This window comes from Rana temporaria, chromosome 2 (assembly GCF_905171775.1).
Source record: "Rana temporaria chromosome 2, aRanTem1.1, whole genome shotgun sequence".
Lineage (NCBI taxonomy): Eukaryota > Metazoa > Chordata > Amphibia > Anura > Ranidae > Rana > Rana temporaria.
The window spans coordinates 306,123,971-306,140,605 of NC_053490.1; the positions used below are offsets into that span (position 1 = coordinate 306,123,971).

The 16,635-nt window shown below is 40.4% G+C and overlaps 1 protein-coding gene across 2 annotated transcripts in view; it reads left to right on the plus strand.

Moving 5' to 3' along the window:
• LOC120926973 (angiopoietin-2-like) overlaps positions 1-16,635 on the plus strand; it is a 58,940-nt gene that overhangs the window by 14,046 nt on the left and 28,259 nt on the right. Inside the window, exons 2-4 of one of the 2 annotated variants that reach the window (XM_040337328.1) lie at positions 5,001-5,150; positions 8,669-8,790; positions 15,013-15,245. In XM_040337328.1, coding sequence (XP_040193262.1) covers positions 5,001-5,150; positions 8,669-8,790; positions 15,013-15,245 — 505 coding nt within the window. The remainder of the gene's footprint in view (positions 1-5,000; positions 5,151-8,668; positions 8,791-15,012; positions 15,246-16,635) is intronic. The other variant, XM_040337329.1, reaches the window with a different exon arrangement.

Consider the following 16,635-nt stretch of genomic DNA (forward strand, 5'->3'; position numbering starts at 1 on the left):
TAACTGGTGGCGTACGTAATGTTAAGTATGGCCGTCGTTCCCGCGTCGAATTTAATTTTTTTTTATTTAGTTTGCGTAAGTCGTCCGTGAATGGGGCTGGACGTAGTTTACGTCCACGTCAAAACCAATGACGTCCTTGCGACGTCATTTAGCGCAATGCATGGCGGGAAATTTAGGGACGGCGCATGCGCAGTTTGTTCGGCACGGGGACGCGCTTCATTTAAATGAAACACGCCCCCTACTCGCCGATTTGAATTACGCGCCGTGAGATACACTACGCCGTCGTAACTTACGGCGCAAATTCTTTCTGGATTCAAAGCTTTGAAAAGTAAGTTACAGCGGCGTAGCGTATCTCACATACGCTGCGACCATGCAATTGTACGTGAATCTGCCCCACAGTGTAAAATATAAGACAATCACATAGTATATCTTTTTGTTTTCTCTTAAGCTGACATATTTAATAAGCCAGTCCAAAGTGAAGTCCAAAAGCATTAAAGCTGAACTCTAGCTAAACAACAAAATTGACAGGTTGATTTACCTGCCAAAAGATTTGTATTTATATCCATCCACTCTTGAGATTTTCACAGTTGCCGCACAGTACAGCCCTGCCTAGCAGGGGACATACAGACCCCCCCCCTTTTTGCCCCACTATGTGACTGAAGAGCAAATGAGAAGCAGCATACTGATGAGCTATGTTCTCTGTCTATCTGGTCTCTACTCCTATCAGTGTGGCACTATAGTACACCTGCCTGGATCCAGTGCTGTGCCCGTCTGCAGCAGCTCTCTCCCGTGTCCCATAGGCTTTGCTGAGGCAGAAGGATCCATTGGCTCCCGCTACAATCAATCAAAGCCAGAGATGAGGGAGCAGGGGGCCGGGCCAAGTCCCACTGTCTGTGTCCATAGACACAGACAGTACGTTTTGGGACCGAACCCGCATGAGTGCCCCCATAAGATGCCACCACCTATGGGGCCACTCGCCAGAAAGGAGAAGCCAGAAGCGCCAGCGAAGAAGAGGTTTGTGGCCTCGCTGTGCAATTCCACTGCACAGAGCAGGTAAGTATAAACTTGTTTGTTTTTTTATTTATTTTATTTTTGTATTTACAATTAGTTTAACAGTAGACTGCAAGAAGATGATTGCAGGTCACATTCAGGAACTAACAATTGCGCCAGTTGTGCGACATTGCACCCAAACAAAATTTGCTTCCTTTTTTTCCAACAAATAGAGTGGTGGTGGTATTTGATCACCTCTGCATTTTTTTTTTTTTTGCACTATAAACAAAAAAAGACCAACAATTTTGGAAAAAATATATATTTTTTTACTTTCTGCTATAATAAATATCACAAATATATATATCTATATATATATATATATAGATATATATATATATATAGATATATATATATAAATTCTTTCTCAGTTTAGGCCAATATGTATTCTCTTACATATCTTTGGTAAAAAAAAATCTCAATAAGTGTATATTGATGGGTTTGGCCAGTTTTTTGCGATACAGCACTGCGTCGCTTTAACTGACAATTGCACGGGCGTGCAACGTTGTACCCAAACAAAAGTGATGTCCTTTCTTTCCCACAAATAGAGCTTTTTTTTGGTGGTATTTGATCACCTTTGCATTTTTTGCGCTATAAACAAAAATAAAGTGTAAATTTGTAAAAAAATATATATATTTTTTACTTTTTGCTATAATAAATATCCCAATTTAAAAAAATTAAATAAAAATGTATTCATCAGTTTAGGCCAATATGTATTCTTCAATAAGTGTATATTTGTTGTTTTGCACAAAAGTTATAGCTTCTACAAAGTAGGGGATAGATTTATGGCATTTTTATTATTCATTTTTTTTTTATTAGTAATTGCGGTGATCTGCAATTTTTAGCGGGACTGCTATATTGCAGCGGACAGATTGGACACATTTGACACTATTTTGGGACCATTGACATTTATACAGCGATCAGAGCTAAAAATAGCCACTAATTACTGTATAAATGTCACTGGCAGGGAATAGGTTAAACGCTAGGGGGCGATCAAGGGGTTAAGTGTGTTTCCTCAGTGTGTTCTAACTGTAGGGGGATGGGAGACATAGGACATGACAGAGATCGATGTTCTCGATTACAGAAAATCTCTGACACGTTACTAGGCAGAACAGGAAAATGCCTTGTTTTCCTTTTGCCTGTTCTGCCTCTCCTCGCCGTGACCGCGGGTAGCTGGCGGACATCGAGAATGTGGGACCCGCAGGCCCACTACCACTGTGTGTGGCGGGCTCACGCGTGGCTATCCTGCTTTTGCGGACTGACTAGCAGTTATGTGCTAAGAGTGCCATTCTGCCGATGTCTATTGGCGTGAGCCGTTCAGCAAGCGATTAACTACATACAAAATGTATGATGAGTTGATTAGATGTGTTCCAGTATCACAAAGAATACTGTATGCATACACGCACATGAACAGCACATAAAAACCGCAAATGGCTGAAAAAGCTTCAGGTAGCCATTGTACAGTTATGCCCTGTACATGCGATCGGTCCATCCCATGAAAACGGTCAGATGGACCGTTTTCATCGGTTAACCAATGAAGCTGACTGATGGTCAGTCGTGCCTACACACCATCAGTTAAAAAAAAACATTGTGTCAGAACGCGGTGACGTAAAACACAACGACATGCTGAATAAAACGAAGTTCAATGCTTCCAAGCATGCGTCGACTTGATTCTGAGCATGCGTGGATTTTTAACCAATGGACGTGCCTACAAAAGATCGTTTTTTTTCTATCGGTTAGGTATCCATTGGTTAAATTTAAAACAAGTTGGCTTTTTTTTAACCGATGGATAAATAACCGATGGCGCCCACACACGATCGGTTTGGACCGATGAAAACGGTCCATCAGACTGTTCTCATCGGTTTAACTGATCGTGTGTACGTGGCCTTACTCTAATTTGAATTACTCTACTGCCCTGTACACACGATCAGTTCATCCGATGAAAACGGTCTGATGGATTTTTTCATCAGATATCCGATGAAGCTGACTTTCATCAGTCGTGCCTACACACCATTGGTTAAAAAAACGATCGTTTCAGAACGCGGTGACGTACAACACAACAAAGTGCTGAGAAAAATGAAGTTCAATGCTTCCGAGCATGCGTCGACTTGATTCTGAGCATGCAGAGATTTTTAACCAATGGACATACCCACAGACGATCGTTTTTTTCTATCGGCTAGTTAACCATCAGATAATTTTAAAACAAGTTCCTAGTTTTTTAACAGATGGATAAATAACCGATGGGGCCCACACACGATCGGTTAGTCTGATGAAAACGGTTCATCAGACCATTTTCATCAGGTAAAACATACCCTCCCAAACTGTCTACTATTCACCCCAATCATTGGTTTAACTACTCATCATATGGCTTTTTTATCTACTTGAAGTGAAGGGGATCTCTGCCAAAGAATTTACCAGTGCAGGGAAGTCTGCAGGAAAGACTGGGGAGGTGACATCACTCACTGGAACACCATATCACTCCAAATATGGTGAACAGTGCAACAGTTATGTAATTCACAACATTAAGTAATACAATGAAATTCTGGTTGGCTGCTGTAGGTTACTGAATTTCCAGACTCTATGAGAATAGTGTGGGATTTCTGCAGTATTGAAAACACTATTAAAGTATATCTAAACCCAAGAACAAAAAATGTATGTATTGCAGCTTAGAAGTTATTTTATGTGGTGGCTGCATTAACTTTCATTTTTCAGGATAAGAATATATAGGAAATGCCGGAATATATCAGGAATGCAGTGTCCCTGACAATTTTTGTGAGACATGCTTATTTTTGTGAGACATGCATAGGACACACCCCTTGCCACACCCCTTAAAGGAGAATTGTACAAAAAACAAGATTGGTTAAACCCACAAGTGCTTTTTTTACCACTACTATTCATTTATATTGGCTTTTGGAATTTACAAATGCAGCAATTTAGAATTCAGATGAAAGGTTTAGCTCTGAAAAACACTTTTGATAGATAAAAAGTGATTTTTTTTATACATCTATATAAATCAGACCAAAATGAGGGACAAATGAGGAGGAATGAGGGACAGAGGGACATTACTCCAAATCAGGGACAGTCCCTCCAAATCAGGGACAGTTGGGAGCTATGTGCATGGATTCCTCCATAGATGCAGTGTAGTAGTAAGCATACCAGATAGGCACATAGGGACAGGACGTGTTATTGCCAGTATTACCATGTAAAAATCTTGAAAAATGCAGAAACACATCTAAAGACTGATACTGGTATGCTGCAATAAATAAATGTATTGTTTTTGGGTTTATATATGCTTTAAGATATTTCTCATGCTTTCACTCCCCCCAGAAAAATGGTCTGATTGTATCCACAACCTACTCAAATGCACAAGATCAATCACACTCAGAGAAACTGCTATGCAGGTATTTCCAAGATGGTATTACACTCCAGTAAAACTCCATTCTATTTTCCCTTCAGTCCTCAAACATGCTTTAGAGATTGCATTTCCATAGGATCTTTTTGTGTATTTTCTTGGAATGCGAAAAGGTATCTCCGAAATGGAGGCAACTTGAAAATGTTTCCACCAGAATGTCGGACAACAACATAAAACATACCCTCCCCAACTGTCTACTATTCACCCCAATCATTGGTTTAACTACTCATCACTTAAGACTAATTCATACAATTTGTATTTCCATACACTGGCTTATAGCTTTCCATTGGAGATCCCCACTATTACATTTAACCCAACTGAAAACTAGAATTAATAATATCACCGTTGTATGCAAAACAAGCATTAAAGACAGTGACTGACTTAGCCAATCAAGCACCACCTATAAATAAAATATCACTTTTGGGAGGACTGGCCCCTTTAAATTTCCATTGCAGCACTACAAAATCCACCTCACCCTGTTTTTAGACATATCACTAAATAATGGAACACTTATGGATTTTTCATCATGTCTGTATTTCAGCTAGAAAGCTACATTCATGACAATATCAGAGGTGAGACAACAGATTCTGAGCAATCAACTGTGCAGAATCAAACAATGCTGGAAATCGGGACAAACCTGCTAGCTCAAACTGCGGAGCAAACACGCAAGCTGACGGATGTCGAGACTCAGGTATTACTGACAGAAAAATTATGGAAGCAGCACTGTGTCCAACTAGAAGGGCAGATACAATCTGTTTTATTATTGAAATAATAATAAAAGCTGCAAGAATATTTTATAAAAAAAACTTCACTTTTTATATGCTTAAAAAACAGTTCCAGGAAGCAAGTGAAGACACTCAGTGAATTACTAAATGTAGATAGCTATTGTGCTAAATCCAGAACCTTCACTCAATTTACCTTTATCTGACACCTACAGAATAAGCACAGATAGCTTCATATGGGTCACTAGGAGGGCAGTAAGAGTTTATTTTCTGAAGCCTGTGCTGCTTAATTTCCACTCTCTCTGCTTCCTGTATCGCCAATCATATTTAAACTTCCAAGGTAAACTTTAAATGATGGATGATTATGAGAAACTTTTTAGTTCTGGCATTTTCTACAGCAGGCTTTCTAAAGCCTCGTAAACACGGTACGAAAATCAGAAGGGGGTTGTCGTTTGACAGACTGTTGTCCAAAATTCTTACCGTTAGTACTCTACTTTAGACAACTGTTTTTCAATTTTCAGACAAAATGGTCAGTACACAAATCTGTCACACAAAAGTCGAAAAGTACAAACACGCAAGCTCGGAATCAAGGAATGACTGGGAAGAGTTTTGTCTTGTAAACTACCGTTTGTAATCTAGAATTAACATTCGTGACGCAGGAATTGATGAAATGTCAAAATTCTCATCTTCTTTATTGGGAAAATAATGAAGCTGCTTTGCATGTAGTTATGCCAAAAGTATTTTAAAAGGCATTTGTTTTTTACGATCTGAAAATTGCAAATCAACGCTCACCAAACTTCTACTAACACAAAATTAGCAGAAGGGGTCCAAAGGGCTGCACTTGAGAAATTAACTTCATCTTTATACTCTCATAGTTTGTCACTACGTTTGTGATTGTCAAATGACAATTTGCGTAATGTTAGTATGCAAGACAAGATCCTGGCACATGCCCTTTTGACAAAAATCAGAAGCTCGGTCATCCAACAATCAGACCGTGTACAAGGCTTTAGTGTTGGAAGCAGCCATGTAGCTATGCCAGCATCACCTGCAGGTGTGTTCCAGGACCACCAGTTCACACAAAACAGAATGAATTGACCTGTTCAATACAGAAATAAATGAATGAAAATCTGGACAACTCAGTAGATACTAGGCTATGTTCCCTGTATACATCTAATGGGATACATTTCAAATATAACTGTTAGCACCTGCAAAATGACCCAGTGTGAAAGGCGTCTAACTGTAAACCTGTCTAGCCGTCTTTTGTTGGTTACTTCATGTTTATGACCCCGGCGGGAATAGGCATTTATTCTTGTCATCCTCGTCATACCCCGCCACTGTCTCCTGAGAGCTAAGTGTCAGTATTCCCAGGAGTCAGTGCGGAATGTTCGCCACAAAATCTCGAGAGATCACACTGAGCTTTCCTTCGTCTGGGTTTGTTTTGTTTTTTCTTTGTTGCCATCTGCGCCGTACTAACTGAGCATGTGCGGGAACGAGTGGTGAATGCTCTTAGCTCAGCATTCACTGCATCCCAGAAGTTTATGCTTGTGGGCTTCACATGCTTACAAGCAAGATGAAACCTGACATATACACTTTTTAAAATTACGTTTATCGGTCGAAACCAGACATCGGGGGAGAAAGTTAACCAAAAAAGTGAGCGTAACATTGTCCTTATGTAAGGTCTTAATGATTAAAAAAAAAAAATAGATTTGTCGGTGGGCCTCCGGGCTTTGATTTTTTTTTATTGTTTTTACTAGTAATGGCGGCAATCAGCGATTTTTAGCGGGACTGCAACATTGGGGCAGACAAATCTGACACTAAGTGACACTTTTTGGGGACCAGTGACACCAATAAAGTGATCAGTGCTTAAAAAAATGCACTGTCACTGTATAAATGACACTGGCAGGGAAGGGGTTAACATTAGGGCTGATAAAAGGGTTAAGTGTGCTCCTAGGGTGTGCTTTCTAACGGACCCGCTGATTGGCTCCCGCTTTGTCCAATCACAGCGGGAGAAGGGCACTCAAGCGCGCCCCAAACTTTATAACAAAATCATGTACAGGCACGTGATTTCATGCAGCCGGGCCACCCTGCCACAATATATATACGGTTGGTGGTTTGGAAGCGGTTAAAGTTATATGCTTTTGCTGTTATATAACACTCATGTTATGTTAAACGTACACTCCATTGAAGATTAAAAAAGAGATTTGAGTTGCATGCTATCAGCTAAGCTTACGTGATCATTACTTTTTTCCTTTCAGTTTTTCATCCAGGCATTGCTGTAGTATACCAATTCAGACTACTCTTTTTTGTCAGTCTGGTGTTCTGAAAACTCCTGTTTAGAAAATTGAGGTTCTGTCTCTATTCTGTTTTCTGTGAACTACAAAGATTAATTTAAATTAGGCCAAAATTCTAATTAAAAAATATTTGCAGTATTTGCCAGGTAGTATTAGTAGTTCAATGATTCGTCTCACTTGTTGCCTGGAACTGCTGTTTAAAGTGGTTTTAAGGTTAAAATGTTTTTTACCTTAATGTATTCCCTGGTTAAAAAATATTGTTGTAACCCCTCCTACCACCACCACCACCACTTGCTAAGGAGACACAGAAGAGGAGGAGCTCTTGAGCTTCAAGATCACTGGCGGATGGACCCCAGAGAGGATGATCGGGGCTGCTCTGTGCAATACTATACTGTGCAATACTATACAATGCAATACAATACTGTGCAATATGTGTCTGCTGTACCATGTACTTGTATACAAAAAAATATCCTGTTCTCTTTGTATTGCTTCCTTTGTGTGAAATCCCTGCTGTTCTTATCAGTCCCTCTGCTTTCCTAAAACTGACTACACTTAGCAGGAGAACACAGCATGGTCAGTTCTCTAGCTATGCTGGGAACTCAGCCTGCTCTCCTCCAATTTTAGACTTGTCACCTGCCCTGCACAGCCTATCAGTGGAAAGATCAGTGTACTGCTGTTTCTCCTCCCACACCTCTCTGTGCTGCTAGGAACAGAGGCTATGTTTTAAAAAAGGGGAAAAAATGTATTTACAATGTTTTTTTTTTAATATCTATACACTAGTGTTTTGCCTTTCTTTTCTTTTTTTTAAACTGATTAGGTTGTTTTACAAGGTGAGGGTTTACATACGCTTTAATTTTTGTTTTGTTTTTTTATTACGTATGATTTATTGTCAAGTTAGCCAGCACATGCTGTCACTGCTAAATTTAGCATGACCACTCATCACAAAAGGATTCATTTTGAAGTTACCCTAAGAAAAAGATTGCAAGCTTTAAACATTTAAAATAGTTTTTAATAATAAAAGTAAATGTTGAGTCAAAACGTCTTTACCTCTTTAAGAAAACTCAAAGAAATTCAAATGATCATAACACTTAAAATGAAAAATAAGTCCACAAGAGAATTTGTCAAGTCTAGAAAATAGTGTATCATGGAGAAGTCAGCAATGCAGAATGCTCTTAAAACTTTGGCATATATTGCAGGTTTTGAACCAGACAAATAGACTGGAAATTCAGCTGCTGGAAAATTCTTTATCAACCAACAAACTGGAGAAGGAACTTCTGCTACAGAGCCAAGAGATTACCAAGCTGCGTGAAAAGAACAGGTAAGACGCCATCTCTAAATACTGTGCAGGTTGCCTGGTTTTATGAGTTTTAATTGTTTCTAGAAAAAGCCAAGTGTGAGAAAAGGCAATAGAATTCATCTCTCTCCTAAACTGTTTGATATTAGATGGTTCACATTCATATCATTAAATTCTTTGCTTTTTTTTTATAATTTGGTAAAAAAATCAAATATATAAATTGTAATAAAAGTGACGCATGACATGATTTGGCTTGCTTGAAGAAATACAGAGTCATATATGTATGTCTGTTATGTGTTGTAATATACTAGTGTAGCCCTCTTTTAGGGGGTTGAGAGAAATGGCCCTCCCCAAACAGGATATTTCTCTAAACCTGTAGGTAAATACAAGAACTAGAACCTTCGCCAAGTCGACGTGTGGGATTGATAATAAAGTTGGCAGTACCTCCACCCAGGACAGGGCCTCTGTGAACAGAGGGGATCTCCTGAGAAATTAACCTGTATTCTAATCAATGTAATTGGGAGCAGTGGACTACTGCAACCAACATATACCATTAACCATAAGTAATAGATGCACACAAATAAAAACTAAACCAACTTTATATAAGAAGAGATTAATAACAGTACATGCACCCAATGTACAAACAATTATTATCAGCAAAGGGCCTGATAGGTGTTCTGGTGGAACTGTGCACATATACAGGTGCATATGTAGTTTGTAATAGAGATACAATCAGATGAATGTTGCAGCAAAGTTCAGTTGCAGGGGCCCCTGAGGATGATACAGCATCTGTCTTTGTGTTAAGGACCTGAAGATAATATCTACGGTCATGGAGAGATCCTCCAGCTGTCGTCAAACCAGCCTGGAACGGAGCTTCTCGCTGGCAGGAACTGTGGTGTTGCACGGAAACTGTGGCACTGGAACTCAGAGTTGCCTATCCCTCCCTAGTAATTTCTCATCTGACATGCAACTGCTAATGATCCAGAAGTGGCCATCTGATGCCTAACCTGGTTCTAGCCTATGCAGGTTATTGAGCCCTAAGCTAAAACTAGCTATAGAATCCCAGACCAGAAGAGAAAGGTTAACTAGAATAACAGGAATTGCATATAAACTATATTGCAATAAACAGGTTCACCTACTAATATACTGTAAGGGGACTACTACACATACAGTAGCACAAACCTAGCTATCTGGCATGTGGATGTGAAATAATAAGAATAGAACAAAGATTCTCTGTCACAAGAATTCAGAAATACACTCAAGAAGCTATGGGCAGCTGCAGTTACATTAGAACAATACTTGCATAATAGTATCTTCTGGTGAAGGATTTAGTATCATGTACAGAACTTGTGGCTGAGAATTTCTTTCTCTCTCCACTACCTCCTCCCCTCCCCCAAAACAGACAGGAAGTGACATACACGATTAACTCTGTGGTAATTACCAAACAAGTAAATTACAAATTGAAACAGCAGATCCCTACACTCGAAATTGTGTTAAAGTAGAAACCCAGTGTAGGAGCCCTGCTCCCAATGACTAGTGCTACAGGTAAACCACTAAATAAATAAGACATACTGTACATGTACAACCTGCCAAATGATCTGCAATTTGGTCTGTTGATCTTGCAATTTACACTTTAAACCACAACTGTTCTAAGTAGACAGCATTGATGCTTATTTATCATTTAATGAGCAAGATAAAGACAGAGAGGTGAAATAGGAAGCCTCATCATTGCTGAACCAGGAAATAAGTGTGCATTTGCCTGGTTGTGCAGTATTGCTGAGATATGTAAACCACTTAAAGTGGTTGATAACCAACATAAAGAAAAAAAAAAACCTGAAAGACAATACTTATTTTTTAAACATCCATTTCTTTCCAGTCCTTCACACTCCATTGCTCCTCATTCCAAGTCCTGGATTATATAGCCTTTTTGGAGATGACACACAACATAGGATTGTTTAGTTAAAGATATCTGCTAGACTTTTGGTAATATATAGACTTTTACTGCACAGATCTAATATATTCTGACATATTTACAGAACTCATCCTCTTTGTTTCATATTTTACATTTTTCTTAGAAGAAGATCCGGCAACACAAATATGATAGGCATTTTTTTCAAAGTGACATAAATTAAATGTAATCAACTAGACCACTGCTACCCACATTATATCAATAATGTCATGAGTTGAATATTTTTAAGCGGAGGGGGTTGGTGGAAGGCCAGACTATAACTGGCCTTCCACCAATAAACAGCCCTGCATGACCCTCACTTTTCCATAGTGTGCTTTTCACAAAGTTGAAGCCTTATGCTGCATACACACGATCTGAAATTCCGACAAGAAAACCGTGGATTTTTTTCAGACGGAATGTTGGCTCAAACTTGTGTTGCATACACGCGGTCACACAAAATTAAGACCGTCAAGAACACAGTGACGTACAACACTACAACGAGCCAAGAAAAATGAAGTTCAATGATTCTGAGCATGCATCGAGTTGATTCCGAGCATGTGTGGTTTGTTGCATGTCGTCTGCATACAGACGATCGGAATTTCTGACAAGAACTTTTCATGTCAAAAAAAAAAAAAAACGGAAAATTTGAGAACCAGCTCTCAAATTTTTGCTGTCGGAGATTCCGACAGAAAAAGTCTGATGGGGCCTACACACGGTCGGAATTTCCGACCAAAAGCTCACATCAAACTTTTCTTGTCGGAAATTCCGACCGTGTGTACGCGGCATAAGCTTATGGAGCAGGCTGGACATCAGGGTCAGGACTCAGGAGAACAGTCCAAAAGACATAATCCCATATTCAGATATCTCATCAGAGAAACATGAAAACTGCATCTTCTGAAATGCTGTCTGTCTGTCAAGCTAAATCAGTATTTTCAGTACTTTCTCATTCAAAGAGCTTAACCAGCTATGAACGTGGTCCAAGTACCCGTTGGTGTATCTCATATGCCCAGTCCATCTGCTCCTGCTGGTGCTCCCCTGAGGCCTCGTACACACGACAGAGTTTCTCGGCAGAATTCACCGAGAAACTCGGTCAAAACCCGGATTCTGCCGAGAAACTCTGTCGTCTGTACAGTTTTGGCTCGATGGAGCCGCCGAGGAACTCGACGAGAAAATAGAGAACATGTTCTCTATTTTCTCGTTGTCCTCGTTCTTCTATGGGAGAAGCCGGCCCGCCGAGCTCCTCGGCGGCTTCATCCCAAAACTCGACGAGGAACTCGACGTGCCAAGCACGTCGAGTTCCTCTGTCGTGTGTACGGGGCCTCATACTTTTTCTGGCAATTTCTGGCTTGGTGAAGATGAAGTCTTTTCATATCAATCAATAGATAAAGAATACAGGGCTTTAGTCCCTAATAGGGAGCAATGTATGTATGTTGTTGTTTATTTTTCCCATTTGAGTTTGTGTTAGTTTTCCTCTAGGTCCCCCAATTTACTTTTACATTAGTTGGCTTGTTCCGATACCGGTCCAAAAATATATGCATATGAGCCTGGATGATTTTTGCTTGGAATAATAACTTAGACATTTCTCTGGAGTCAGAGCTGGTGTGAATAGTTACATACGTATATTGCGCGGTTTTGTGGAATTTGATGATAATGTACAGTATAGATTCATGTAAAAAAATGCTAATTTTTTCCCCTATGATCATCCAAATTAAATTGGAAACAATGCACTGCTTTTAGTGTTTTTCTATCGTTAAATAACACATTTCCACACAATTCTTAAATTAGTATATTACACCTTCAGCATTTTTTTTTTACCTTAACACATTGAGCACAATAAAGAAGACATTCCCCAGTAAGTTATTTGTTAAAATTCCTACCCCAGCACAACTTTCAATGCTGCTAGCTCCTGAACATCAAAGTCTGTTCAAGAAAGAGTTAAAGCCAGCCATACATGAATCTAAATTTGGCTGGTTCAGCAGGGACAGCCAAGATTTGATCCATGTATTCATTGATCAACGTAGGTACATCCAGCCTGTAGGATTATAGCCGCTAGCAGTATTCACTGTGCTCTGCCTACCAGGAAGGCAACCCCTCCTAGTGTAGTATGATAGGCAAAATGCATTTTTGGATCCTTCTGTAGTCAAGGGAGCTGTTATTGTTTACTCTGATCTATGGAGTTTTACAGGCTATGGGGCTTAGAGAGGCAAATGACCAGCCTGAATAGTGATAATGCTCTAGCCAATCCTTGGAGAAGAGTGCCCAGAAGCTGGATGGGGAGGTGGTAAATAGCCAGAGAGGGTTCCAGGGCCCCTTGGGGCTGCTGCCCCCTGAGGCAGTTTGTGGACTGTGCAGCTGTTCTCTGAGGTCTCAGCGGTGGAAGGGCTGAGAACCTGAATTAACCTTTCTGAGAAGCAGGCTGTGGGACTACACCTTACGTGATCTGGTCTGGAGAAGAATTGTCTCCCTCACTGGGATGTGTCCAGAGTAGCGATGAGCCGAACACCCCCCCGTTCGGTTCGCACCAGAACCTTCGAACGGACCGAACGTTTGCGCGAACATTTAGAACACCATTGAAGTCTATAGGACTCGAACGTTCGAATTAAAAAGTGCTAATTTTAAAGGCTAATATGCAAGTTATTGTCGTAAAATGGTTTGAGAACCCGGGTCTTTCCCCAGGGAACATGTATCAATGTAAAAAAAGTTTCAAAAACGGTCGTTTTTTCTGGAGCAGTGATTTTAATGATTCTTAAAGTGAAAAAAAAATGAAAAATTCCTTTAAATATTGTACCTGCTGGGTGTCTATAGTATGCCTGTAAAGTGGCACGTGTTTAGAACTGTCCCTGCACAAAATTAGATTACTATAAGTAAAAGGTAATTTAAAACTGCTTGCAGGGTTATCACCCCTGTAACATTTGTTTTGCTGTCTGTGTGCATCTGTTCAGAAGATTGCAATTCACTTTCTGTCCCAATGACAAATGATTTTTTGAAAATATGGGTTTTTTAGTGAAACAAGGATTGGTGATAAAGCATCAGCGGACAGGAGACACCTCTTACAGAAGAGAATTTCCCTTCCTATGGGTAGATTTCCTTTCACTTCCTGTTGTCTCCTTCCGTTTGCAAGTTGGAGTCGTTTGTAAGTTGGATGTTTGAAAGTAGGGGCCTGCCGTATATACTCTGCAGAAATTTGGGACCTTAGTGTTGGTGTTGCCACAACACTGTAAGCCCTCACAGTTAGTCTTGGTGGGCGCTGGAACGCCCTGCTGTGTGAACTATTATATCAAGAATTGTAATTACATACCATTGTTAAACAGTGGTAGAAAAATTGGGCCTTTGGTGCTGGCGCTGGTGCCACAACACTGTAAGTCCTCACAGTTAGTCTTGGTGGGCGCTGGAATGCCCTGTTGTGAACTATTATATCAAGAATTGTAATTACATGCCATTGTTGAACAGTTGTAGAAAAATTGGGCCTTTGGTGCTTGGCGCTGGTGTCACAACACTGTAAGTCCTCACAGTTACTCTTGGTGGGTGCAGGAATGGGCCCTGCTGTGAAATATTAGATCAATAATTGTAATTACATTCCCCTGTTGAACAGGGGCAGAACAATTGGGCCTTAGGCACTGGTGCTGGTGCCACAACTGTGTTGGTGGTGGTGGTGGTGCTGGTGCCACAACTCTGTAAGCCCTCACAGTTACTCTTGGTGGGTACAGGAATGGGCCCTGCAGTGAACTATTAGATCAAGAATTGTAATTACATGCCCCTGTTGAACAGGGGCAGAAAAATTGGGCCTTTGTTGGTGGTGGTGCTGGTGCCACAACACTGCAACCCCTCACAGATACTCTAGTTGGAGCGCAGGAATGAGCCAGCTACAAAGTATTGCATCAAAAATTGTAATTACACGCCCCTGTTAAACAGGGGCAGACAAATTGGGCTTTAGGCATTGGTGCTGGTGCCACAACACTGCAACCCCTCACAGATACTCTAGTTGGAGCACAGGAATGAGCCCGCTGCAAAGTATTGCATCAAAAATTTTAATTACACGCCCCTGTTAAACAGGGGCAGAAAAATTGGACCTTAGGCACTGGTGCCACAACACTGCAACCCCTCACAGATACTCCTGGTAACCACTGTCACTGGGACTAAAAGTGTGTGAAAATTTGTAATGGTGACAACTGTTTCCCTTGCTTCTTTCTGTGTATTTGGGACATGAAAGGGAAATATCCCTAACGGGATAATCCAAGATAATTATGAGAATTATGTATTACCCTTATGCTCTCAGTTTGTTTTTCTTCTATTTCTAGTTTTCTGGAAAATAGAGTCTTGGAGGTGGAAGAGAAGCATCGAGAGGAAATAGATGTGCTAAAATCCGAGAAACTTCATGTAGAGGATTTACTTTCCACGCAGAGTGGCCTCATCAGGGAAATGGGGCAGCAGCTCAATGATGCAATGCATAACAACAGCATCTTACAACGACAGCAGGCACAACTCATGGAGATTGTGAGCCAACTAACCACACTGGTATCCCAATACAACCGTTAGTACAGATTTAATGCCTATATAAATGACTGCAAAAATGTAAAAATTTGGATGCTGTTAGGACTAAAGCCCAATACTGGGAAGTGACACACATACTGTTTAAGGCAGGGGTCTCAAATTCAAATTACCTGAGGGCCACAAGACAAGTTTTCATATGCCATGGGGGGCCGCATGCAAACTTTCAAACTTCAAAAACAACAGTACTGGTGTCAGCGAACACATTATTAACCCCCATCACTGGTGTCAGCGAGCGCATTATTACCACCAGCACTGGTGTAAGTCAGGGTTTGACAAATTTGCTTGGAATCTAGGATCCAGCTAAAAAAGTTAGGAGACAGAAAACGCACCCCGTCCCGACGAGCTTGCGCGCAGAAGCGAACACATACGTGAGCAGCGCCCGCATATGTAAACAGTGTTCAAACCACACATGTGAGGTATCGCCGCAATTGGTAGAGTGAGAGCAATAATTCTAGCTCCTCTGTAACTTAAAACATGCAACCTGTAGATTTTTTTAAACGTCGCCTATGAAGATTTTAAAGGGTAAAAAAGTTTGTCAGCATTCCACAAGCGGACACAATTTTGAAGCGTGACATGTTGGGTATGAATTTACTAGGCGTAACATTATCTTTCATAATATAAAAAAAAAAGGGGATAACTTTACTTTCGTCTTATTTTTTAATTAAAAAAAGTGTAATTTTTTCCCCAAAAAGTGCGCTTGTAAGACCGCTGCGCAAATACGGCGTAACAGAAAGTATTGCAACAATCTATATTTTATTCTCTAGGGTGTTAGGATAAAAAATATATATAATGTTTGGGGGTTCTAATTAGAGGGAAGAATATGGCAGTGAAAATAGTGTAAAATGACATTAGAATTGCTGTTTAACTTGTAATGCTTAACTTGTAATACCAATGGCCACCACCAGATGGCGCCAGCTCAGACATCTGGTGGTAATAACTTGTGATACCAACGGCTCACCACCAGATGGCGCCAGCTCCCCCCCTTCCACCCTGCCTGCGGGCCATTTATAACTGGTCCGCGGGCCGCAAATGGCCCGCGGGCCGGTACTTTGAGACCACTGGTTTAAGGCCTTAGGTATTTATTTTGTTCATATCTTGTACCTTTGTACCATATCTTAAAAAAAACAAACATAATACATGCATCAAAATCAGTGTCAAAAATGCTAAGCAGCACATATATAAAAAGGTGTACAAACCTCTCAAGTGAAAAAATTAATAGTTCAGAAATAGCTTAAAAATGTATGTGAATACTATAGATCAGGGAAATGCAATTAGAGGACCTCCAGCTGTTGCAAAACTACAAGTCCCATCATGCCTCTGCCTTTAGGTCTCATGCTTGCTATGCCTCATGGGACTTGTAGTTCTGCAAC